Source organism: Polyodon spathula, chromosome 57 (genome assembly GCF_017654505.1).
Source record: "Polyodon spathula isolate WHYD16114869_AA chromosome 57, ASM1765450v1, whole genome shotgun sequence".
NCBI lineage: Eukaryota > Metazoa > Chordata > Actinopteri > Acipenseriformes > Polyodontidae > Polyodon > Polyodon spathula.
The window spans coordinates 285728-310727 of NC_054590.1; the positions used below are offsets into that span (position 1 = coordinate 285728).

Here is a 25000-nt window from a genome sequence, read left to right on the forward strand (position 1 = left end):
ACTAATGGTTTTATGGCTATGGGGCATAGGGAACAGCAAAGCTGTTGGCTATACTGGACTATAGGTGGTTAAAGAAACAGGCTTTTAACCAGGAGGTCCCAGATTCAAATCCCAGCTCAGCCACTGACTCGCTGTGACTCGCTTAACCTCCTTGTGCTGCGTCTTTCGGGTGAGACGTTGTAAGTGACTCTGCAGCTGATGCATGGTTCACACATCCTAGTCTTGTATCTTGTAAAGCACTTTGTGAGGGTGGTCCGCTATGAAAGGCGCGATATAAAAACAAAGATTATTATTATATGGCACCCAATTATATCAGCACTTGCATCACTTTGTATTTGCACTGAACTGCTTCACACATTGCTGTATCCTGCTCTGTTATAACTTTTTTCTGTAACTTGTACTTGATTTTACTCTTAAAGGTAACCATATTCACATTTTTTGCAATTGCTCTTAATTGAAATTGTTCTTATCTATTTATGGCACTCAAACTTAATTATTTACTGTATTTTTATTGGTTGAATTGGCTCCTGTTTTCTACTGACTTTATATAAAAACATGAATATAAATATATCAGACGCTATTGCAGTAAGGGGTTATTGTTCCTGACCCTCTGTATAGATGCCTTGCCTGGAGAAGCCTAACTGGCAGCTCAGGGAGAGGCATCAGCTCTGTGGTCCCATGAATGCTATCAGCGAAGCCCCAGAGCAGGGTGGTCCCGACAGGCCCTCCTTCTGATAGGGTACAGTCCATGCATGCTACTGGCTGCAGCCTGTATCTGGAGCAGCAGACGCACTAACACAGAGTCATTCCCGTTTCCTCCTCACCAGTTTAGTAGGGTTTCCTTTACTAATCTCTCGAGGCAGTGTAGGCATGGAACAACACTGTCAGTGTAGCCAGTCTAAAAATATCTATTTGAGTAGTAATTTGAGAATTTGTAAATGTACTACCAAAAAAGGAAGAGGGCTGCACTCCAGTGCTGTAATTAATGAGATGTTTCAGAGCCTTTTATAAACGACGTTGAACCAGACAGTGGTAAGGACAGGGGAATGAAAGAGTAGTGAGGGCGTGAACTGGATCAATCGACTAGATCAAATGCTAGTGTGGATAAGGTACTGTGGCGAACCCCGTGTGCTACTGTACCACTATTTTTGCACAGTTTTGTCTCCATGGTTTTACTGTGCTTTTCCCATAGTCATTTTTATACATGTTCTGTTTTACAGTTTCTGCTATTCCTAGTAAACCCACAGGGAATAAATACAATGGCAGCAAGCAAGAGGGAGTGAAAAGGCACATCATTACACAGCAATTACTAAGATTGGTTGGTCTGGAATAAAGGACAGCTTTACCCTTATCTGCCCATTGCACGATCAGTCCTTTTGCTTTACTTCCATGAAATGAACTCCAGTCTGGAGTGTGATCCACCCCAGGGTCACTGTGCTGTTTGCTGTGAAGCAGGGAGACAGCCGGCATCCTACGAGAGCAGCGATTGTGTGTGCCAGGCTGTTCCCATGGAAACCAAGGCTGGAAAAGGGCCGTGGGGCAATCTTTGGAAGTTCTTTAAAAAATTCGTCTCTGCTAAAGAAAATCTTTAATATTTATGGGGCTAGAAAAAGGAGGAGCGGTTTTAAGATACGCTTGCCAACTAGAGGAATAGATTTTTTTTTTTTTTTTCCTGGAGGGCAATATTTACTAGATGCAGTGCTAAATTTAAAACCATCATTTGTTTTCTATATTAAGAAAATGCTAATGCTGCATATCTTCAGTTATAACTCGGGGAGTTCATTCACTACATGCACTTTGTTTTTTAGTCCTGTAACATTAGAAGTTTAACAGAGGGGGAAAAAAAAGCAGTGTTAGGGGTTTTGGGCCTATACGGTAGCATTGCAACAGCTTTAGTTACAGTATTTCAGTATGGAGATTACAGTGCCTGACATCATTGCATCCCCTTGTAAATTTAAGAGCGGGTGTTCCCATTGGCAACAGGTGTTCCCATGGCAACAGATGCAGAAAGAAGGCATGTGTTTCAACATCTGAAGAGTATCTACGGCCTTATTCATTCCCAAGTCATCCTGCATCTCTGAGCAGACGATCAAAAGTAACCTGCTTTAACGAGCTGTTTCATTGTGAGATCTGCCTATGCGCCCTTACAGGTTGTGAGAGGCTGCACTTGCAACATTGCTGGAAAAATAAATGTGTGTTGTTGTTGATCCACTTTTGTCATGTATTTGAACTTCTGAAGTTGCATTAACTAAGACTGTAATTCCCAGGTCATTTTAAATAAGATGGCATTTATAATGATTTACTTTCGAGTTACTTGTTCCCAATAATGATACTATCAATCTTTGTCCAATGACTGATTTGCACAATTCTCAGAAGTAACATAGCTGCAATACGCCTTGCCAAAACACGGAGACAGTTTATGGAAATGTAATTGTTTATATTATGACTGGAATTTCTAGAGACAAGCCGGTAAAAGTACTGTATCTATCCACTCCCCCAAAACCCCCCACTGATGACAGTGTTAGTTTTCAGCCACTGCTTGTGCTTCATGCTGAAGATAGTTCTAAAACGAAACTTCCATTAGATAGACGGTAGAGTAAGACTAAAGTGTTGACGAGAAGTCTTGCCTTTTGTGCTCCAATGAAAAACACTTGAGATGAGAAAGTTACAAAAGGTTTTTACTATCAAATATACAGTGGCCACTGTTTCTGTGGTTGGGACTGTAAATGCCCCAGTGCACACCTCGTGAGGTGGTAGATTTGTGATCCACTGGAAATGTTTAGGCTTAGGAAAACAAAACTCCTTTCACAAACTGGCACCTGTCGACACAGAGCTCCAAGCTTGAGCTACAGTACAAAACCCTCCAAAGATTAAAGACAAGCCTGAGGTTTCCTCCTACTGTGTATTCTTCCATTCTTCTGATCCATGACTGACCTCTTTGACGGATTTCCTGGCGCTCCAAGCCCAAATATTTGCATGACCCTAAATTTGTTTGTAATTTGTAACTCTTCTTTGCATATTTACTGAACACTGTGTACCCCCCTGTACTTGAAGAAATGAAGCAGTACATCAATTTTTATTACTCTGTTTATTTGCATTTGGAAGGCAATGCATTCATTCTGTGGTGGAGTGTGTACTATATCTGAAACAAAAACACATTGGAAAAAACGCCAAGTTATCAAACATGCCCAGCCATTTAAAGTAGAGCGATCAAAAACATAAGCCAAGCTAGTAGAAACAATTGGGGATTGGGGTAACCTTGGCCCCATTAATCGGTTTGGCTTGTGTTTTTGATAGCGCTACTTTAAATGTTTGATAACTTGGTGTTTTTTCACATTTCCAGTGTGTTTTTGTTTCAGATATCATCTTTTTTTCACTTAATGGATAATAACACACACACAATACAGGAATAGCAAACTTCTTCATCCTATATTGAGGCAATGTATTGCTGTTTGGATAGGGTAAATGCAAATAGTAGCCTAGTCTGTTGAAAGGATTAAGATGTGAATCTGTGTAGTGTAGAGGTTATGTAGTTGGAGTGAAAGTATGTTTATATATATATATATATATATATATATATATATATATATATATACATTAATATTATTTGTGCAGAAGTATGTATGTTTGTTTTTGTATGTATGTTTGTTTTTGAGTTTGCAATAGAACCCAAGAAATGCTTTCAATGCAGACGCCCTAGCGTTCACTCCACAAAATGTGTCCTTCCATTTTCCAACATTTGCAAGTATTATAGCAGCAAAGTTGGACTTTATAACAAGTAAAAACAAGATTTTGTAAGTAATGATTATGTATTATCCCAATTTTTATTGAAAGCTTTCATCTGACTTTGCAAACTGTCTTGCAACAAAGCAATTGTCTGGGATGTTACAATATATTTTTAATTTGAAAGTAAAAATATATGAAAGCATGACGACCTTTATGTACAAAAATCTTCACTAACATACAATTGAACAAGACCTGTTGAGTATTTATTTTCGTTTCATACAATATTGGCAGTGTTTATATCTGAAAAATAAATAAATGTCAAGCTAGATAAAGAAATAAATAAATGTCTTTTTATTGATTTATCTTCATTTATTTCAATATTAATCAATGTATTTATTTATTTATGTTTTACTTTTACCAAATATATATGCTAACCTTCAACATAGATAATTCTCAGAAATTAACGTTCCTTTTTGTCCAGCAGGGACCACAAATAGCGTTACTCTCATCAACCAGTATCGAGAGGAAGCCATACTTTCTTTCATCAATAGGGACCACATTGAGCGTTACACTGACAGGAAACCAACATTTTTAAGGAGATGACTCAAAAAGAAATCTCCAAAATTTAAAAAATAAGCCCCGGTAATTCTCAGCTGGCTCACTTCATCTTTGATGACAGTAACACGCTTGCAAATTGAAGGATATAGTTTCAAGATCCTTGCATGCTAGACCTTTTTTATGTTATATAAAGTAATATATTTTTGGCAGGAAAATGTTCCATTTATAAATAAATCATTTAATATAAATTATATAGATGTCACAGTAAGTGTGTTCCCTAGTATGTTTCCATATTGTCAAAACTAGTTAATTGTCATTAAACTCGGATGCCGTGTACTATACATATGCGTGGGTCTGGGGTCTGCAAAACTCAAAACACAGGAGCACATTTTTACCTTACATTGGCAGCTTATTTCTCTTATTGTGTGACAGGTTTTGACTTTTTTTTTCAACATTTCACCTAAGAGTGTGGGAACTACAAAGTACATTTTCTTTTGCTGCAACAATACCCCGAAAACATTGTCCTTGCTCAATAGAGTCTGTGGCCTTTCTCTACCATTCCTCTCAATTACAGTATATGAAAAGCATACAGTATGGCTACTAGGGGTACACTAGGTTGGAGTGCAAACTCATGATTACTGTATCCATGTAGCCTGGTGGAAGTCTTTCCTTCTACAGGAAGAGGGTACTTTTATAAAGCTCCATTTAATAGTTTATATAGTCCATGCACTGTGCAGTACAATGTGATCTTCTTTGATGAAAACGTAGGTGCTAGCAAGCCTGGAGCACACTGACGGTATAGAATATATCATGGGGCACTTTGTTTCTGTAGTTGCAAAGGTTTTTAAAGCCCAGTTGTCAGTCCAGTACCTTTCGCAAACTGCAGCCAGTTTTAGTGATTAATGTACTGATTTGCATTAACAGGAACATGCCTAGATGCTGGACAGTTCTGTAAATCATACCTATATAAACAACTAAATAATGCTGACAGTTCTACAGAAGGATGTATGGCCTACTTTGTGATATTATTATTATTATTATTATTATTATTATTATTATTATTATTATATTTTATTTACAAAACCCTTCACAGCATCTCCAGGTCTGCAGTGCTTTCTTTTTTTCTTAACATGCTCTTCTGTTCCATTGAAGACGAGATAGCAGTGCTGACGAGGTTCACGATGAAATGGCTGACAGGTATCGGTTCACGTGGTTTTGTGTTTGTGGTGTCGGTCTGGGGCTCGTTCCTGTGTGTCTTTGTATTTCTCTCCAGTGTCACTCGCATTCCCTCTCCAGGATCTCCGCTCCTTCTCTCTCTGTAGCGTTGTGGTTTTACAGCAATGGTCTCATTTTTCTACATGTCTTATTCTATGTATATGTTCATGTCCAGGATCCTTTCTTTCCATAGCTCCCTCCCTGGCTGTTTTGACTGAAGTCATTTATCTCATAAGCAATAACCCCCCCCCCCCTATTCATAACACCCCCCCCCCCCCCCCCCCCCAAAAAAGTCATGGTTATTGCTGTCAGCCGCGTACAGAGTTTGAACGGGTAATTAAGGGGTTAGCAAAAACATCTCGTGTCCTAGTGATTTTTGGAATGTCGTAATTTTACAACGTTTTACAACTCAAGGTTACAAATAAGGTCTTGATTTTTTGATCCTGTATATTTCATACAGTGACCTTTTTGTAAACAGTATTGGTTCTCTTTCAAACCTATTTCAAATGAATTGCCTGCTGAACTGGGAACAGTAATATCTTTGGCATGTAAAAAACACTTGTACAGTAGGAACTGGAACCCTGGCCGGATAGTGGACCTGCTTTTAACCCTCATTCTCAATTGCTTGTAAGATTAAATGAACATCAAGTGGCACCAGAAGGCTTGTCAGGTCATTTTTGAAACTTTCTAGTGACCTGGAAAAAAAATAAATAAAAAGCACTACACTGGATGAAAAAGCCCACCGAATCAACCCCTAATCTAGCCTTGCGTACAGCATTCTTTATAGTCACGCAATGCTGGTGATTGTGCAAGAAAGTGTGCATCTGTGTTTCACTGTCCTCATGTTAGTGTGCTGTTCCATCTTGCAGCATTTCAGATGGCTGTGGGTTCAGATGTGTTCTTAGAAACTGACAGATCTTTCCCATGTCATTGTCATCGTCTTAGTCCTCACCCAGCAAGGGAAGAAATAATATCACCCTACAGCTGTATAATGGGGAACTTTGACCAACTTGAATAACCATTGTCATTACTGAGGGCATAATGTCTGTTTTTTTTTACTTATTTTGTTTTTAAATGACAACCACTTATTCATTCACCTTTTCTTTTGTCCTTAATTCTACATTATATAAGCCTCTCTCTCTCTCTCTCTCTCTCTCTCTCTCTCTCTCTCTCTCTCTCTCTCTCTCTCTCTCTCTCTCTCTCTCTCTCTCTCTCTCTCTCTCTATATATATATATATATATATATATATATATATATATATATATATATATATATATATATATATATATATATGTAATTAATTTAATTTTATTTGTTGCAGGGGAAGACAATAATGGTCTACCAAGTTCCGCCACAGTCTCTCACCTGCCCGGCATTCCCGAGGTAAACTAGATGCAGTGATCACGGCAAGGCGGTAGAGGGATGCTAAGTTAAGTCTATCATAGCCTAATGCAAACACTATGCAATTTACCATTTCACATCCTTCCTGCAGTTTCAGAAATGTCATTGTCTTAATCCTCTGGGAATGTTCCTTCAGCGCTACAGCTTTATTCTCAGCGGATATGAGGGGCGTGTGCTATTCTCATTCAATGAGATATTGCCAAATAGACCTAAAATGAAAATGTAGACCTTATTAAACAACTCGAATAAGAGATCTAGTCTTCCCTAGATCGCCCTGCACCCCCGTTCAGCTTGTGAGATGCAGCTTGAGTGATACTGTAGATTCGCTATTACTGTCGTAACCAAGATTCAGCAGTACATAAATTGTGCTACTGTGTGTTTCGTGTTCCTGCCTTTCTCTAGAATAAGACACAAAAAACCATCCCTAAAGCAGCCCTTAACATTTTGTCAATAGTGATACTAACAGGCTGGTGTGCTGAGATCAGTTCTATAGCGTGAGGCAGAGAGGTAAAGAGATGGGGCACAACAGGAAGAGTGAAGGGTGTCTGTTCTAGTTTCACTTCCTGCTGGAGGCTACAGTGACAGCACAAGAAAACTGGCAGAGTCATCCCTCCCAACACCAGCTGAAGCTTTTTTATTTTTAGGAAAGAGCAGGCAACACAGTTTGTAGAAACAGGAAAACGGGAGGTGGGGTCACGGGGGAGGTTTTTGCAAGGGGCAGTGCCATAGGTGAAAGGTTAATGCTGTGAGGGTGGTTTCTAATCTCTGAACTGTGCTGGTCACACTGCCCTCAGAAATGCTTCATACTGTATCATCACGATCAACATCTAGCAACGTGCAGGGCACGGCAAACCCTAGCCTAGTGGTAGCTGATGTCCCTCGCCAGGTTTTGTTACACAGCCAAAAACAAAAAACTTGTATTTGTTTTAGAGTCTCTCCCATCTTTATCTAACAGCACAGACGTGCAAAGATGTGTTTGATCTGTCTTGCAGCATGTATATCTGATATTTTTACCCTGCACTGTGAGAAGCTATTCAGGTTGAATCTCAGTTTAAAGACAAAGCACTATCACACAATTGTATAAACTCACTGATAGCAGGTACAAATGAAGGCTCCAGAATGTAAAGTTTGTGCCGTACATAATGTGTCCTTGTGCCAGTCTCTCTCTCTCTCTCTCTTTTTTTTTTTTCATTTCTGCAAGGTATTGCAGATGGAATGTATACGTTAACGCAAGCTAATTGCGTTGGATTCCAACTATGATCCTGCCAATAGCATGTCAACGTTTTAAATGCGCCACACTGTTTTATTTTGATATTTGCATTCTTGCAATTCTTATGCCTCAGCCACTGGGGCCTCAATGCCTCTTCCTGACCCTGGTTTAGTCATTCTGTTCAAGCCTGCAGACCAGGAGACTTTCAGAAACCCGAGCTGACTATAACTGTGTCCATTATCTGCAATATATATATATAAAACTTTTATAATTTAATTTTTTTAATGCAAAACTGGTCAGACTAAGTGGAGCTGCAAAGTGTCTGGAGCTGAAAGGGGGCTGTGGAGATTACCCATCGGAAACCTCTGAACCCACCACATCCCCGTTACATGCTGTAACGCTCCCTTTCTTCCGCTCTCAGGTTATAAGATCACGGCTCTCGTTTGCCCCATACAGTACACGCCCCCTTTGTCATGCACACAGCACCATCGACCACAGGGTTTATGAATCACTGACCACTGATCCAGCCCTGACTGTTTAGCCTAATCTGCACAATATGAGATTCACAGGCCTACCATGCATGGAGGCATCCTTACCCAACTGCTGTGCAATCGCTCAGTTCAGTTGATGGTTAGTCATCTCCTTTTAAGGACGCGTGTACAGGACAAGGATCCCTGTTGCATTCCAGTTACTGAATGGAACAGTAAAACTAATATAATACAGATAATTCACATTTCTATTGCGGCTTTCATCTCAAGGAGCTCAAAGCGCTTCACACACACACACAAACAAAAAATTCCGATTGGTTTTGGCATAAATGTTGCAGGAGTATCTGTCTTGATGTAAAGATACTGTATTACAGATCGCACTACATTTAAGGTGATATTTTAGTCCTTTAATTGGCATTATCTCTAATTGATTGTTTCAGCTGAGCTCTCTGTGAATCTTGGCATTGCTCATGCACTGATGATACAGTCCACTCGGCAAACAGAAGGAATTGCTGATCTGACAGGCACAGAACCATTCATCAATTAGACAGGCCATTGTGTTTCTCTTGGCCAATCGGAGTGACCGATTTGCTATATCTTTCCTCCCCCTTCTAGAAAACAATCATGGTGTCTGCTTCCGGCACAAACCATTTATTAGAAGGGGGGGGGGGGGTGACAGTAAAAGCCTTGTGGAATGTATTTGAAATAGTTACTAAAACTAAATATGTACAGCAATTGCTGTTTTTCTAACTTTAGTAAATTGATCATATTAACCCTGATGAGGGAGGGTTTGGGTCTGTTTTAATCTCAGTACCGCCACCCCTAAACTGCTGGTTGTTTCACAGATCTGGAGGAAGAGGGCGCTGTTCCTGAAATCCCGCTGCAGGGTACTGTATGGTAAATGTGGGCGAGCTGGGCAGTGGCAGGGCTGCCTGGACTGTTCTGCCTGCCATGGTTTACAGCTATTGAACTGCTCTCCGGCAGCAGTGTACCCTCTGTCTGGAACGCAGCTACTCCAGCCCACAAGATCTGCTCCAGTCCAGGATTTTGTTCCAGTCAAGTCCTTAATTTGTTGATTTATCCTTGGCCAGAACCTGGTTGGGAAGAAAATCTGGACTGGAATTTGGGGCCACGGAGCTAGGGCTTCTAAAACATGCCAATACCTCTAAATTAAGGTGCTTTGATTTTTAGTGGCCAAAAATTTGTCCCATTTGCTTTAGAACTCAGTTTTCGTAATATTTCGTGCAGTTTAATATTCTGTTGTGTGTATGTGTGTGTACAATTGTGTGCTTGCTGTACAGTAGATCATTATTTGCCATGCTTCTAAAAACAAAACAAAAGAAAGGTTGTAGGAGAGTATACTAGTGGTACACAAGCTAACAGGCACCACCTCATTTCCTTGCAGTCAGCCTTGGATAGTCTTTTCAGACATTTCACAGCAAATACTGAACCAGGCAGAAACAACAGCACAGATCTCATGTGATAAGTTGATAAGCAGGGAAGAGATTAAGTATTCCCTATTCCCCACTAAACATAGAGTACACATGACCTCTGAAGAAGAGTTGCACTGGGCTGCACTGGGCTGTGTTTGGCTGTGTTTGGCTGTGTTTGGCCCAGTCTCTATCAGACAGGCGCTATTGGAGGGTACACTGTGTGTGGAAGGCGCAGTGCAATGGTGAGTGCGCTGCTCAATACTCTGCTGCATAACCACCAGCCTTTAGGTGCTCGCTGCCTGGGTTTGAGTTTAGTCTCATGTCTTGACATTGCTGTGAATCCTTACTAAACCAGCATTGGGAGGGGGCTTGCAAGGAGTTGTTTTAATGTCACAGCCTGGTCAGTAACTGGTGGATTCTCTCTCTCTCTCTCTCACGTTTACACTGGGGGTTGTTCAGATGCTTCTTTCTGTGTTTCACATGCCTCTTTTTGAACAGTGACTGGCAGCACAGCTGTGTCAGTGCAGGACTGCTGTGTCTGAAAATATCTCTGCTGTAATGTAACCCTGCATGGGCTGCCACCACACCAGAGAGCTCTGTTCCTCCCTGCAGCAGTACCCCCCACCCTGTCCTCTAAATCTGTGCATACAATTACAATAAACAGCAGACACAAATCAAGGTCTTCTGTGAACAGTGTAGTCTGCAAGGCTGCTGAAGCCAGGCTTGGTTTCTCCCGCCCTGCTGCAGAGCTATTAAAAGCAAGCTGCCGTCAGTTTGGGTGAGCACTGCTGCAGGAGGCAGGGTGGATAGGGGTGGGGGAGTGTCAGGACGCTCTGGCAGCTGATTCCTGTGCGTTCACTTGCAGTACCGAGGGAAGTGTTTTTGTGCCAGTGCACAAGGATCACACGACGACAAGCTTGTAAAAAAAAAAAAAAAAAAAAAAAAAAGAAATACCAGCTGACAAGCCTCCCTACCCCCCATGCTGCTGGATGTACAAACCCTGCTTCCAGAGTCATCAATACTACAAGTATATTTTTCAACAGGGGTGTTTTGAACAATTCTGGCCCTCCTTGGTGTTAGTTGTTGGAAATCACCCAGCAAGGGCAGACTGCTGTCCCTCAATGTCCGTGTGCTGTCGTGTTATAACTGGGCTCTGCTGAATGAATAAATAGCAGGAGAAGGTGTTAGGGGTGTTTAGAAGTAGAACGGGTCCATCCACAACTTCGCAAATGAACTAACATCCTGCTCGCCTGCCCTCAGCTGAGATAACTTCACCTTTAACACTTTGTTAACCTTTCTACTCGCAGCCTGGCAGTCGCATGCTGCACTTTCTGCTGTGATATTAAAAGGGGGAGTCGAGTCCCTATTGGTCATTGAGAAACTCACTGTGGTTTCAGAGGTGGAGCCTCTATAAGATGGAACACACCCACTCCCCCTCCCCCTCTCAGTGCCTCTCTAATACAGGGGAGGACACATTCTCCTTTGTCTAAAAGCTCATTGTATGATCCTTGAGTGACCTTGCACACTTTGCTCTGACAATCCCATGGAGATGAATGACTGCTTGTCCAGTAAGCGCTGTTTCCAAGGAAAGCTCACTGTCCTGGTCTCCATGGGAGCTGTGTGCTTCTATGCAGGAGAGCAGGTTTGGATGTAACTATCCAGGGTTAGAGCATGCCTGCTTGTAAACAGACGGCTCATGTTACTTTGCAGGGCTAAAGGAATTCAGACCGAGAATCAGGGCACAGTACCTCCCGTCTCCACTCCCCTCCTCCCTTTTGTAAAAGTGACGGCACATCTAAGACTAGTAACGTCTGTTCAGCTAAGGAAAACTGTGTTGGCTGCCATGTGATGTTGCACAGCTGCAGAGTAAAAGAAATGCCAGTGCAATCAGGCTGTATGCCAGAGCTTGCATGCCTTTACTGGATGCTGAGTGCAGTGCAGACCTGGGGTTAGCTACAGTATGAATTGTGCAACTCCTTATTCATTGCAATTTACAATGGAATTGTAGTCGAACCTGGGCACACCTGTGGAATTGGAATTAGAATTGACCACATGTCTGGTACAGCAGAGTTTTCCAATTGCCAGCCATAGTGCATTGATTTGTATGTGTGAATTACAGAGCAGGGCTGCAGGATCAGGTAAGAAAGCATCCTGCATTCTGCTATGAAGCGAAGCACATGCCCTGAAGTTCCAGCTGTGAAAGTGTGCTCTCTGGTCTGTTTCTACTAGACCTCTGTAATTAGGTTTGAATCCCTGAGTCAGTACCAGGTTAACCTATGCAAGTTTTTTGGGTTTTTTTGCAGATAGAGAAACAGCCTCAGAGCAAAGATTCAATTTTCTTCAGGGATGGAGTCCGGAGGATTGACTTTGTCCTCTCGTATGTTGACGACCCCACGAAGGACGGAGAGAAGAAAGCAGTAAAGCCCCTTGTATACCTTTCATGGGGGGGGGGGGGTTATTAGTAGGGAGCAGTTGTGAGCTATTTTGTGTATTCATGTGTTTCATTAATTGTGCAGTATTTCTCTCGAATCATTCTGAGGCATTGAGATGATTCTTGTAGTTCTGTGGTTTTAAAGGGATGGGGGGAGAAGGGAAGTTGGCTGTGCCTTTGCATTTTTGGCCAGCTGCTAAATTAATGTCCAAATATCTCTTCCTGGCAGATTGCTGCAGTAAAAATTGTCCATGCAATACTGACTAATAGTCTTTCGTGAAGTACAGTCTGTTTTAAGTAACAGTGGTCTTGTATATACAGATTTTAAAGCAGTTTTCTGTTTAGCTGTGGGGGGGGGGGGGGGGGGGGGGGGGGTTACAATTGCAGAACTGTACTATACTGCCACTTTGATCAGTAAAGAATGTGTTGTTTATGGGGATGTGATTCGAGATCTGAAACTAGAGTAACTTCCTACATTTAACACACACAAAACCCTAAGGCATACTAGTATTGTCATGTAATCGCTATTTGTTTAAGGTGATGTAATGATGGTCACTTTAATGATTCATCTGAACTGGTAACTTGCAGTCTTTCAGCGGTTGTGTTTTCTAATCCTGCAGATAAATGAAAGTCTAAGCTGGGTTTAAGGGGAGTTTATCGGGGGTGGAATGCCTACAAGTGGGCCGCTGAGCCTGGAGGATTGTGATGCCGTCTCAGCTGACTGTGTAAAATGATTTCAGTGAACTGTAGTTTGTCCACATGATATCAGAAAAAAAAAAAAAAGTGTGAATGATCAAACAGTGAAATAACGAGGACTTGCTTGCTAATGTGACCACTGACGGGAGCAGTTTCACTCATCTTTGTAAACTGATCACGCCGGACTCCAGTGGCAGATTCTGCACTGTTCACGTTTCAAAAGTGGCCACTGCCCTTCCCTTTGCACCACTGTGCTACCCTGCTCAGCAGCAGTTGTGAATGCTGTAGTCCAGACATGCGATTTGAATGACACTTCCCCTAGCGCCACTCCAGTACTACACAGTGTCACTAGAGTGTGAAGGGAAACCCTGGCTAGACTGAAACACTGTCAAGCAACAGAACACAGGCTGTGCACATCTACGGTATTGCGTATTAAACAACACACTGCTCAAACTGAGTGAGTAAGCAAGTAAAGGGAGTTGACAGATTGTGGGACAAGAAAAGAAACTGCAGATCACAAGAATCCGGTCCAGGGGAAGTCCCAGGGTGTGGAAGGGCTGCGAGTGGGCAGATTAGTCTCAAGCCTCATTAGTCTACAGTACAACATGATTTAAACACACTGGAATTGATTGTGGATGATGTCCTTACAGGCAGCAGGGTTTGAGGGTCCGTGAAAAGGCTTGGTGGTTAAATCGGAGTGGTTCAAACCAGTATTTGAACCAAAACATTATTGACTTTACAGAGATGGACTCTGGAGTTCCTGCTGTAAAACATGTATAAAACATGTATGTTCATCTCTTCTCTTCTTTTTTTTTTTTTTTTTTTTTTTTTTTGCTTCTAGGAAAGGAGAAAGGAATTTGAAATTAATTTGCAGAAGGCCGGTCTGGAACTGGAGACAGAGGGTAAAAGTGTAAGTGTAGCCAGCTTTGTAAAACTGCAAGTGATGAGGCTTTCTAGAGGTTCCAGTTGAACAGATTGCTGGACAGTGAATCACATTTTACACTGATGAATCCATGTCATGTCTTATCATTTTTCAGTATGCTGGAAAGGTACTGTACATGTGGCTTCATTACAGTGTTGACCTTATAAAAGTACTATTCACTTACCATAGCTAACCTTATGCTTTATTGTACTGATCTGTGCTTTTCCTTGCTTTGCCATGATTGACCGTGCTGTCTGGAAACACAACTGTGTCTGTAACATATCTGTAAATGGGTGTGTCAGAAGACAGACCTTGCTGGCATAAAACCAGGTTTGAATGGATGGGTTCAGCAGTGATGAGCCAGGGATGGAAATAAGGCTCCCATTGCATAGTGGTTTGATCCATTCCTTGTTTTACTATTAGTCTAATCAGACACACCTGAGCTTGTGAATTAAGCACATAGTAAAACCTGGGAGGGTAAAACTGCTATGCAATCAGAGCCCTATTTCCATCTCTGGTGACCCTGTGTCTCCCCATATCTCCCCTCCCAGGAGTCGGACGACGGGAAGACCTACTTCCTGAAGATCCACTCTCCGTGGGATGTGCTGGCCACATACGCGGAGGTCCTGAAGATCAAAGTGCCCTTCAAAGAGAGTGACATCCCCAGCGACAACGAGTCGCCCCTGAGCTGGCTGTTCAAGCCTTTCAAACTCCCAGACGAGGTGATGTACCCCGAGCCAGACTACTTCACCTCGCCCTTCGAGAAGAACAAGTCGGGCTTCTTCCTGATCGAGGACAAGGACGCCATCTTCCCCCCCTCCACCCGCAACAGGATTGTGAGTACAGCAGGCTCGGCTTTTGGTCCTGTGTCATGATACACGACCTGTACGGTGTGATCCATCGTACACATCATTGAACTAAATGTGACACCCCTTGTCCTAAACTAGGTCATTATCTTATAAAACCACTCAACCACCTTTTTTCTATTTTTTAGATTGCTGATCTCTTGTCCTTCCTCTCTCTGTCTGTTCCCTAGGTGTACTACATTCTGTCACGGTGCCCCTACGCGACAGAGGAGGGAAAGAGAAAGCTGGGAATCAAGCGGCTTCTGAACAACGGATCCTACACGGCAGCCTTCCCGCTTCACGATGTACGGATCCCACCTTCCAGACCGCGAAATCTTTAAAGCATGCCAAACTTTCAGGAGCCATGAATGAAGATGATTCATTTCACCTGGCCAGATTTATCAATGTCAATTTGAATCTGAATGTCAATTTAAACTGAATGAATGTAACAAGCAGCGTGGGAGATTTGCTTCGGGGTTCAGAAGTTTGCCTATGTTGTTTGATAGCAGTTTTGTTTTGCGCTAAGTTGTATTTAGGTATAAAGGTCTTAATAAATCTGGGCCCTTGTATTAAGCACACAGTGATTTTAGGTCATGCAAATTCCTGCATATTTTCTACTGCCTGCTCTCTAGAGAGTGTTTAATGGAACCTGTGTATACCAAAAGCTTTTGTTTTGTTTTGTTTCTTCTTTTTGATTTTCAAAGTGCCGGTACTGGAAGAAAGCAAGGGACCAGAACTGTGAGAATGAGAGGTTCACCCTGTACAGGTCATGGGCCAGGTTCATGTCCTTTTACAAGGAGCAGCCCCTGAATCTCATCAGGTGAGGAGCGGAGGGGCTGGGAGGCAGTGTGGTCTAGTGGTTAGAGCTGGGGGGCTGGGAGGCAGTGTGGTCGTGGTTAGAGCTGGGGGGCTGGGAGGCAGTGTGGTCTAGTGGTTAGAGCTGAGGGACTGGGAGGCAGTGTGGTCTAGTGGTTAGAGCTGAGGGGCTGGGAGGCAGTGTGGTCTAGTGGTTAGAGCGGGGGGGCTGGGAGGCAGTGTGGTCTAGTGGTTAGAGCTGGGGGGCTGGGAGGCAGTGTGGTCTAGTGGTTAGAGCGGAGGGGCTGGGAGGCAGTGTGGTCTAGTGGTTAGAGCGGAGGGGCTGGGAGGCAGTGTGGTCTAGTGGTTAGAGCTGGGGGGCTGGGAGGCAGTGTGGTCTAGTGGTTAGAGCTGAGAGTTTGGGAGGCAGTGTTCTCTCATGGTTAGAGCTGAGGAACTTTGTATTTAAGATGTCTCTCTGTTCTCTTTGCTTGGGACAGGAAGTACTATGGAGAGAAGATTGGGATCTACTTTGCCTGGCTGGGTTTCTACACAGAAATGCTTTTCTATGCGGCGGTCATTGGTTTAATCTGTTTCTGCTATGGTGCTTCCACCTACAGTGATAATGTCTGGAGGTGGGTATCTTCTCCCACTGTTTGCTCTTTCTAGTCTCTGTGCTGTTTGCAGTGCTTGAAAAAGAGTGAAGGGTTAACTTTGTGACTTCACCAGTGCATTCTACAACTCTCTCCCTCTCTCTCTCTCTCAGCCAGGAAATCTGCAGTGTGGATATTGGAGGCGAGATTGTTATGTGCCCTCTGTGTGACCGGAAGTGTGGTTATTGGAAACTGAACACAACCTGCGAATCCTCCTTTGTGAGTACAGAAAACGGTCCTGACATTAACGATGATTGAATAAAACACCAGAGCCCTTGGTATAGAGCGATAGTTTGACGGGGCGTGTGATCATATAATCCCCTTGCATCTCTACAATCTGGCCTTGTTATTATGTTTGTTATTGTTATTATAATCCTTTTTGTTATTTATAATCTTTTAGCAATCGCATCTGTTTGACAACGTTGGCACGTTATTCTTTGCCATTTTCATGGGTATATGGGGTGAGTTGTATAATCAGTACATGCATGTTTTTAATTATTATTATATGGTGTGTTCACCCTGCGATCGGAGCCCCTAACCTGTGCCTCCGGTGCCCCTCCTCAGTGACCATGTTCCTGGAGTTCTGGAAGCGCCGGCAGGCCCGGCTGGAGTACGAGTGGGACCTGGTGGACTTCGAGGAGGAGCAGCAGCAGCTCCAGCTCCGGCCCGAGTACGAGACCAAGTGCACCAGGCGCAGGATGAACCCGGTCACCCAGGTACAGAGGGGAGGGGGCGGGGCATGAACCACATCACCCAGGTACAGAGGGGAGGAGGGGACTGGGCATGAACCACATCACCCAGGTACAGGGGGGAGGAGGGGACTGGGCATGAACCACATCACCCAGGTACAGGGGGGAGGAGGGGGCTGGGCATGAACCACATCACCCAGGTACAGGGGGGAGGAGGGGACTGGGCATGAACCACATCACCCAGGTACAGGGGGGAGGAGGGGACTGGGCATGAACCACATCACCCAGGTACAGGGGGGAGGAGGGGGCTGGGCATGAACCACATCACCCAAGTACAGGGGGGGGGAGGGGCTGGGCATGAACCACATCGCCCAGGAACAGGGGGGAGGAGGGGGCTGAGCATGAACCCTGTCACACAGGTACAAGGGGGAGTGGTGACCCTCACCTGCGGAGAGTTCTGTTCGAATAGTCGGTCCATGCAGCTCTAGTGAGATGCTAAGGCTTTGAGATACTGGCATCAGTCTCACTGCGCAGTTGTATTTTATGATCCTCTAGGTCAAGGGTTATCATACAAGAAAACGTAACAAAGTTTTACAAAGCTGCTGCCATCACACTCTTAAAGCCCCTCGCATACAATGTTATGTCTTGACATAACATTGTATATACTGTCAAAGTTTCCTCTATAAAGGATTATTGCCTTCACATTTAGTACAGTGCTCTGTTCCATTACTAGTGTTGTGCAGTGCTGTATATATTAACCTTTTCACTGCCCACCACTTCAAACTGTGCCAGTATCAATGACATAGACCCCCTCGGTTGTATTCTATGACTCTCTCAATAAGTTCCATTACAGGTGTGGTCCAGGTCATATCATTTAATTCAAGTAACACACATTTTATTTCAAAATTACAAACCATTCAGTTACAGATATATGCAGCATCTTGAACTCGATAATTGTGTGTGAAAACTGCCATTGCTGGCTACGCTAATAAACTCATATATCTGACGCTATCTGGCAATTCAATGACCACTGCAGTACCGTCAGTCCCTGCTGGCTTGAGTTATTGCCTAGAACTGTGACGATGGATATATCATTGTGTTACCTCCCCTTTAGGAGGAGGAGAATGTTCTGAATAGAGGCAGACTTGATATCTGTGGGAAAATGGTGATCTGTTGGGCCACAGTGATCCTTTGGGTAAGACTGGGGAGTCTGGATCGCCTGGACCGTTACAGTGTGACTAACCCAACCTTCCTTGTTCTGTGTGTATTAATGTGTGTGGCTTCCAAGGGAAACCAAGCTGTGTGGGAGAACAGCAGATCAGAGTCCTGCTGCAGAATTCCAGAAGCAACGCTCGAGAATACATTACTAAAGAAACCCTAGCAGGCTTGGACATAAGACTCCTATTGCATAGCTGTGTCTCACATTCCAAGTTTTCCTACAAGCTTGGTTAGCTGCAGTGTATAGGTAAAAAGCTCAGGTGCGTTTAGTTAAACTATTTGTGAAACCTGGAAAGGATCAAACTGCTATGCAATGGGAGTCATATTTCCTATCCTCCTGATCATAATACTGTAGAGCAGCCCTGTAGCTCCTGCTGGTCCCTCAACGTCGCTGTTAACTGGAGATTGTTCAAATGCATCCTTCTGTAGAAAAGGGGCCACACTTAGAGAAATGTTCAGCTGGGCGTTGTTTCTGTTGCCGATTTCAATGTTTTTAATGCTGGTGTTATTTAATAAAACAGTGTTTCCCCAGTCTAATGAATGGGATGTTTCTTCTCACAGCTTTGGAGCCCACTCTGTTTGTTCTCACTTAACTCTTGCTCTGCTTGCTCATGCAGGAATTGGAGCCCTTCCTGCCTTTAACAAGCAAGTGTGCGCGTTTCTGTTTGTCTGGAGCCACCGTCGTGTTTTGGGTGAGCATCTTCATTCTGATCGTCCTGAAGCTGCAGAGCTGTGGTTCTGGGGCTCACCCTGGGGAACTGGCCAATCAACAGGGTCTGAAAAACAGAACCAGCAGTTTAGAGGGAAACGGTCAAACAAACCAAATTCTGCAGACGTGTACATTGTTCACACTGCCTGCTCTGCGTTGTGAATAAAGTCGGTGGCAAGCACGGTTTCAAGCGTGCTGCTTGTACATTATTTCGGTAGTGTGGATAGACTGGTGGACCCAAAAAAACTGCTGGTAGTATAAGAATGGCCCCAGAATGACCTCTGCAGTGGTGTTGCGTTGTGTGAATTGCAGTGTGCACAGGTTCATGAAAAACAGAGTGTGAGGCATGAGCTTTAAAGGTGCAGCTTCCTCTGAATTCCAGATAAAGTACCTTTCCCTTTAAGACGGTAATCTTGACTTGTGTCTCCTTCAGTCCATTTCAGTCCCGGACCTTTGTTCCAAACCATGCTCTTAATTGAACTGGTTCCATTGAGGTCTTTAACAGATAATTTGCAGCTCGTTGTTTAAGTAATGAAGGTCCGGGTTGGAACAGGACGCAGGCGTGAGCACCATAGCTTTAGTGTCGTTTTTAACATCACTTAAACCAAGAAATGAATTTTCAGCCAGTCCATTTGAACCACCATGCATTAACATGAATGTATATTACAAATTATGTATGCCTCTGATGAATTTTGTGTAAACATTGACCACTGGGGAGAACCTTCTCCTAATTAAAACGTCTGTGTACGTCTCAGCATGCTCTTTCATTGGGACAGTGTGATTGTTAAAATCGAATTTACTGTACAGTGCTCCCCCTTCATAGTGCAGTTGTCGGGAGCCATCATTACAAACCCATGCTATTTGTGTCTAATTGGCAATTGGGAGCCACAGCCACGCCGCTGCCTGGCATAAAGACCACTGTGATTACAGTCTTCAAGGGGAATGGGCTTTCATCACGAGAATGAGGTTTTATTTTCTGCACACGCCTCCTGCCCTGCAAACCCTGTAGTACCTGTGCGCAGTGTGACGGGGGCATGTTGTCTGGCAGATCGCCCTCATCATCGCCTGCATCATCGCCGTCATTGCGTACCGCCTCGCTGTTTACGCCGCCTTCGCCAGCATCATGAAGGAGAACCAGACCCAGGACCTGCAGCTGGTGGGCTCCCTGATCACCCCGCAGCTCGCCACTTCTGTCACAGCCTCCTGCCTCAACTTTGTGGTGATCATGATCCTGAATATCCTGTACGAGCGAGTGGCAATCTGGATCACTGATTTGGGTAAGGAGAGGAAGCACGGGGCAGTCAAGGGGATGAGCGAGAGAGAAAGACAGAGGGAGGAGTGATATATCATTTTTTATAGTTAATATATATTTTATCTATTTAACTATGTTATAATGTTATGCTGTATACTATTATAAGCATAGTATTATAAGAGCGGCCATCAGTGAGCTGTAGCTGACTTTAGTTTTGAAACTGTAGTTAGTGCTGCACACCTGATTTGTTGGTTTTCCTGCGATTTCCCCTAGAAATCCCCAAGACTCACCTGGAGTATGAGAACCGGCTGACCATGAAGATGTTCCTCTTCCAGTTCGTCAACTACTACTCCTCCTGCTTCTACGTGGCCTTCTTCAAGGGCAAGTTCGTGGGCTACCCCGGCAACTACACCTACATGTTTGGAGTGCTGAGAAACGAGGAGGTACAGTGCCCTCACTGCCAGCCATTCGAAGCTGAAGCAGCATCCCTGCAAAACACAACTGTGACAATTCTGGATAGCTCATGTTGCTTCTTCTCATTGACTCAAGGATGGAAGTAAGAATCCTATTGCACAGCAGTTTCGCCCATTTCAGGTTTTACTACCAGCTTGATTAGCCCACTAGTGTGTGTGTGTATGTGTAGGTAACAAGCTCAGGAGCATCTGATTTAAACTCCTAGTGAAACTAGGAATGGATCAAACCGCTATGCAATGGGAGTCTTAATTCCATCCCTGCAATATCAAGACATTTGTCATGCCGCCCACTGGTGAACATGCTACCTCCTATAGAGTCAACAATGCAATGGGCACCAATTTCCAAGATTCTGTTTGAATGCATTAATTTATATAATAATTTGGCGGGGTTGCATACTGTTTTGGCATAATGGGACTGCATGAATAACCAAAATGCAGTCAGACAACCAACATTAACCATATGATGCCTGACACCTTGCAGAATCCCCACAGATTCCAGGGGTAGTCTGCTCATGCTCTCTCTCTCTCTCTCTCTCTCTCTCTCTCTCTCTCTCTCTCTCTCTCTCTGTCTCCCTGTCTCTGCAGTGTGACCCTGGCGGCTGTCTCATTGAACTTACAACACAGCTTCTCATTGTCATGGCCGGCAAGCAAATCTGGGGCAACATTCAGGAAGCCCTTGTGCCGTAAGTGGAGTTTTTCAGCGCCCCGTTCACCGGAGAGATCCTGCATTTTCTTGCTGGATCTGGCTCCCCTGTTGACACTGTCCTCCCCCTGCACTGTTTCTCCATTCAGGTGGTTGAAGAACTGGTGGGGAAGCCGCAAGGCGCGTAATCACCCGGAGGGCCTGTACACCCGCTGGGAGCAGGACCACGACCTGCAGTGCCTCGGACAGCTGGGGCTGTTCTACGAGTACCTGGAGATGGGTGAGAAGCACACAGGCCCTCTTCCTCAGCTCCGTGTAGCAGAGACCTGCCCCACTCAAATGATCCAGATTAAAATCCCTTAGACAAGTTTAACACAGTAAACCAGTGCGTGTGCTGAGGTTTTTAATGGTTTTCCATGTTGATCTGGCTCAGAGTCAAGTAGCATTAAAATAAATGTTTCTAAACTAGAATTCAACAGTTCAAGCCATTTCAGGCTCTGCTCTAGCCTGATGAGCTGTAGATATAGGGACGTGACATTAAGATCAGGTGCCACTAGTGTTCATAGTGGAAATGCAGTGTTAGTCTTGTGTTACCACCTTTGATCAATCGTTTAATTAGTCTTTTGTTTATCATTTTATTTATTTATTATTATTTTTTATTGCGAGCCTGACTCTGTCAAAGCTGACAACTGCTGGCTGTAGAGCAAGCACAGCGCAGCAAGACCTTGACATACTGAGCAGAGCTCTTAGGCCCGTCAAGGTGTTCTTCTGGGTGCCCTGCTTGTCTGCCCCTTCTCCAGAGCTGTGTGTCTCCCTGTAGTGATCCAGTTTGGGTTTGTCACCCTGTTCGTGGCCTCCTTCCCCCTGGCTCCTCTCCTTGCTCTCTGCAACAACATCTTGGAGGTGCGCGTGGACGCCTGGAAGTTCACCACCCAGTTCCGCAGGCCCGTGGCGGCCAAGGCCCACAGCATCGGAGCGTGGCAGGAGATCCTCAACGCAGTGGCTATCATGTCTGTGGTCACCAACGTGAGTGCGTCAGGACTGTGAAACGCTCAGTGGTGCTCGGGTTTATCATTTCACTAGAAGTCTTTTCAATGTTTGCGATGTTGAAATGAGTCTTGGCTTTTATACAGATTAACGCTATATCTGGGTGACGTGGATGCCACCGCACCCCGTGGCAAAGTGTTTGTAAAGGATCTCTGAATGGTCCTGTTAAGAAGAAAGTGTGTATGCTGATTTTTGCACCTATCCATTAAGCCAGCAAAACTGGAATACATTTTTTCATTTTGAGTGTGTGTGTGTTTCATTAAAGTAGAACTACTGAAGAGGTACCACACAAATCACGAAAGCAGAGCATTGCATGTATAGGCAGGGCAGTATATCCAGGAGAACAAAGGGATCTTCTGGGCTCTATGAACCCTGAATCCTGGACAGATTTGAACAAACTGAATATGGATGACAATGGACATCCATGCAGGGTCCGATTTGCACAATGAAAATATGGAGAACATGTATATATATATAATGCAGGTTCTGCACAGCAGATTAGGAATCCTTTACAACCCAATCGAATGAGCTGTGCCAATCCCTGTCCACTGTCCCCTATCTCCCGCCCTGCAGGCCTTCATCGTGGCGTTCACCTCGGACATGATCCCCCGGCTGGTGTATTACTATGTCTACCGCCCTGGCACGATTAACTCCATGGAGGGGTACATCAGTAACAGCCTGTCTATCTTCAACATCTCCCAGTTTAAGCCCCACAACATGCCGGACGACGGAGAGAGCCCCAGCTGGTTCAACAGCTCCATCATCACTACCTGCAGGTAAGAAGGCGAGACAGCAAGGCTTCCCTCCTTCAGAGCCACGCTTCCGTCTGCCCTGTGAAACCTTGTCTCGTTCCCAGTATCAGACCGGTGGCTGTCTGCTCACTGCCCCGTCCATCTGGAGTATAGAGTACAATCCGCAGCCTTTTAACCCTTTGCAGTCCATTTATTCAGCGCTCATCAGGCGTGTCGGGTCCAATATATTTTCACACGTGCTGTTTATTTTACACTCCATGTTTTAAAAAAAGAAAAACGGGTAAAACAGGTTTAAAAGGCACTGAATCGCAAAAGGACACGCAGTACTGTATCTCCAGCCAAGCCCCAGCCCTTGTTTGCTATATTTTTCACATACCTCGTTTCACTCATCACCAAACCCCTCAATAATGCGATCCAAGTCATTAATTTATTACTATAGCATCTCAAAAAGCTCTGTAAATGTCCGTGATATTCTTTGAGCACTGGGTGCGGAAGCAGCTACCTCCTTTGTTATGTCAGTGTTATCTCTGTAGTGCATGGGGCTATGAGATACGCCCCCTTTTTTTTTTCTTCTTCATTCGACTCTTAACGGTCTCACTCGGCCATTGAAAGGTTTTCTTAGCTTGTTCCAGAGAAAAAACGTCTTTTTGATGGACTAGAAAGGGGAAATTGTAATGTCGCACCTGGTCCAACATAGGACCGCACAGAAGTAAGAGTCCTACTTCGCAATCGCCATTGATATCGATCTACTGCTGATGGAGACAAAGCGGACCGCTTTCAGCTCAGTTCCAGGACACAGCCACCGCTGCAGGAAGGGAACGGCTTAAACTGTAGATCCCAAACGAGTGTCGGAAATGCACCTGAACCCCGAGTCCTCAGCGCACCCCTGTATTGCATGCATTTCTTCATTGATTTTCTTGATGTCCTCCCTGTCCTGCAGATACAGAGATTACCGCTATCCTCCAGGGCACGAGAAGGAGTACCAGCAAAACATGCAGTTCTGGCACGTCCTGGCGGCTAAAATGGCCTTCATTATCATCATGGAGGTAATCTATACAGTTTCTGTGTTATACAGCATAGCTGAAGAAACTTGTGCCCTCTAACTGAAGCCAACTCCTCTCTCCTGTGTGGGCAGCACGTGGTGTTCATGGTGAAGTTCTTTGTGGCCTGGATGATCCCGGACGTCCCGAACGATGTGAAGGCACGGGTGAAGAGGGAGAAGTACCTCACCCAGGAGTACCTGCACAACTATGAGATCGAGATGCTGAAGAAGCAGCTGGGAGAGAAGCCCCCTTCCTCCATGGACCATCACGAGGTGCTGTCCGAGGTCATATAGCCCCCCCCAGAGCAATTCCAGGACAGTCAGAGAGGGGAATGCTTTTACCAGTGCACAAGCAAACCCCCCTCCACCGTAGCAGTGTGACTATACTGAAAGTCCCGTTCCACCTGTGCTGGGTGACTTTTTATTATTTTATTTTTTTTCCCCGATGAGCAGCACTCCTTCTCATAGTCCTGGCTGTCTCTCTGCAGCGACAGCTTTAACAGGAACTAGAACATTCAGTCTGCTTTGCGAAGAGAAAGACCTGAAGTGCTTCTGCTGGCGTTTTCACAAGGCTGCTTAATGACCCTCAGCTCAGCCTAGGAATCCTCTGCCATGTGTCTGCACAGAGACACACACCCAGACAGTCTGCCAGAGTTGTCTTAGAAGTCATATCTAAAGATGGAATGTAGCCAGTGCTGTGAGCAAATGCAGGGAGTACTGCAGTGTTGCTTTTGTAACTGAGTGACCAAAAGATCTCTAGCTGTTCAAACTCTGTATAAGGGAATGTACCGAACTATGCAC

At 44.3% G+C, this 25000-nt stretch overlaps 2 protein-coding genes across 5 annotated transcripts in view; one reads left to right on the forward strand and one right to left on the reverse strand.

The window, feature by feature from the left end:
- The first annotated feature begins 5368 nt into the window (after window positions 1–5368).
- On the forward strand, window positions 5369–24994 carry LOC121307561 (anoctamin-5-like). 4 transcript variants are annotated; one of them, XM_041239759.1, is made up of 21 exons: window positions 5369–5481; window positions 6822–6883; window positions 9445–9486; window positions 12336–12449; window positions 14001–14069; window positions 14633–14917; window positions 15118–15231; window positions 15631–15746; window positions 16222–16356; window positions 16488–16593; window positions 16775–16835; window positions 16939–17090; window positions 18178–18258; window positions 20039–20267; window positions 20516–20685; window positions 21301–21398; window positions 21508–21638; window positions 22179–22384; window positions 22979–23181; window positions 24098–24203; window positions 24293–24994. In XM_041239759.1, the coding sequence occupies exons 1-21, from the start codon at window positions 5415–5417 to the stop codon at window positions 24491–24493; spliced, it is 2748 nt and encodes a 915-aa protein (XP_041095693.1). In that variant the 5' UTR covers window positions 5369–5414; the 3' UTR covers window positions 24494–24994. The 4 variants fall into 4 exon arrangements, with proteins under 4 accessions (XP_041095693.1, XP_041095695.1, XP_041095694.1 ...); XM_041239760.1 differs by lacking the exon at window positions 18178–18258 and adding an exon at window positions 18899–18973 and having other exon boundaries at window positions 5374–5481; XM_041239761.1 differs by lacking the exon at window positions 9445–9486 and having other exon boundaries at window positions 5370–5481.
- The window catches only part of LOC121307565 (eukaryotic translation initiation factor 4 gamma 1-like), a 24084-nt gene continuing 23879 nt past the window's right edge, over window positions 24796–25000 (reverse strand). Inside the window, exon 9 of the mRNA XM_041239765.1 lies at window positions 24796–24817. Coding sequence (XP_041095699.1) covers window positions 24796–24817 — 22 coding nt within the window. The remainder of the gene's footprint in view (window positions 24818–25000) is intronic.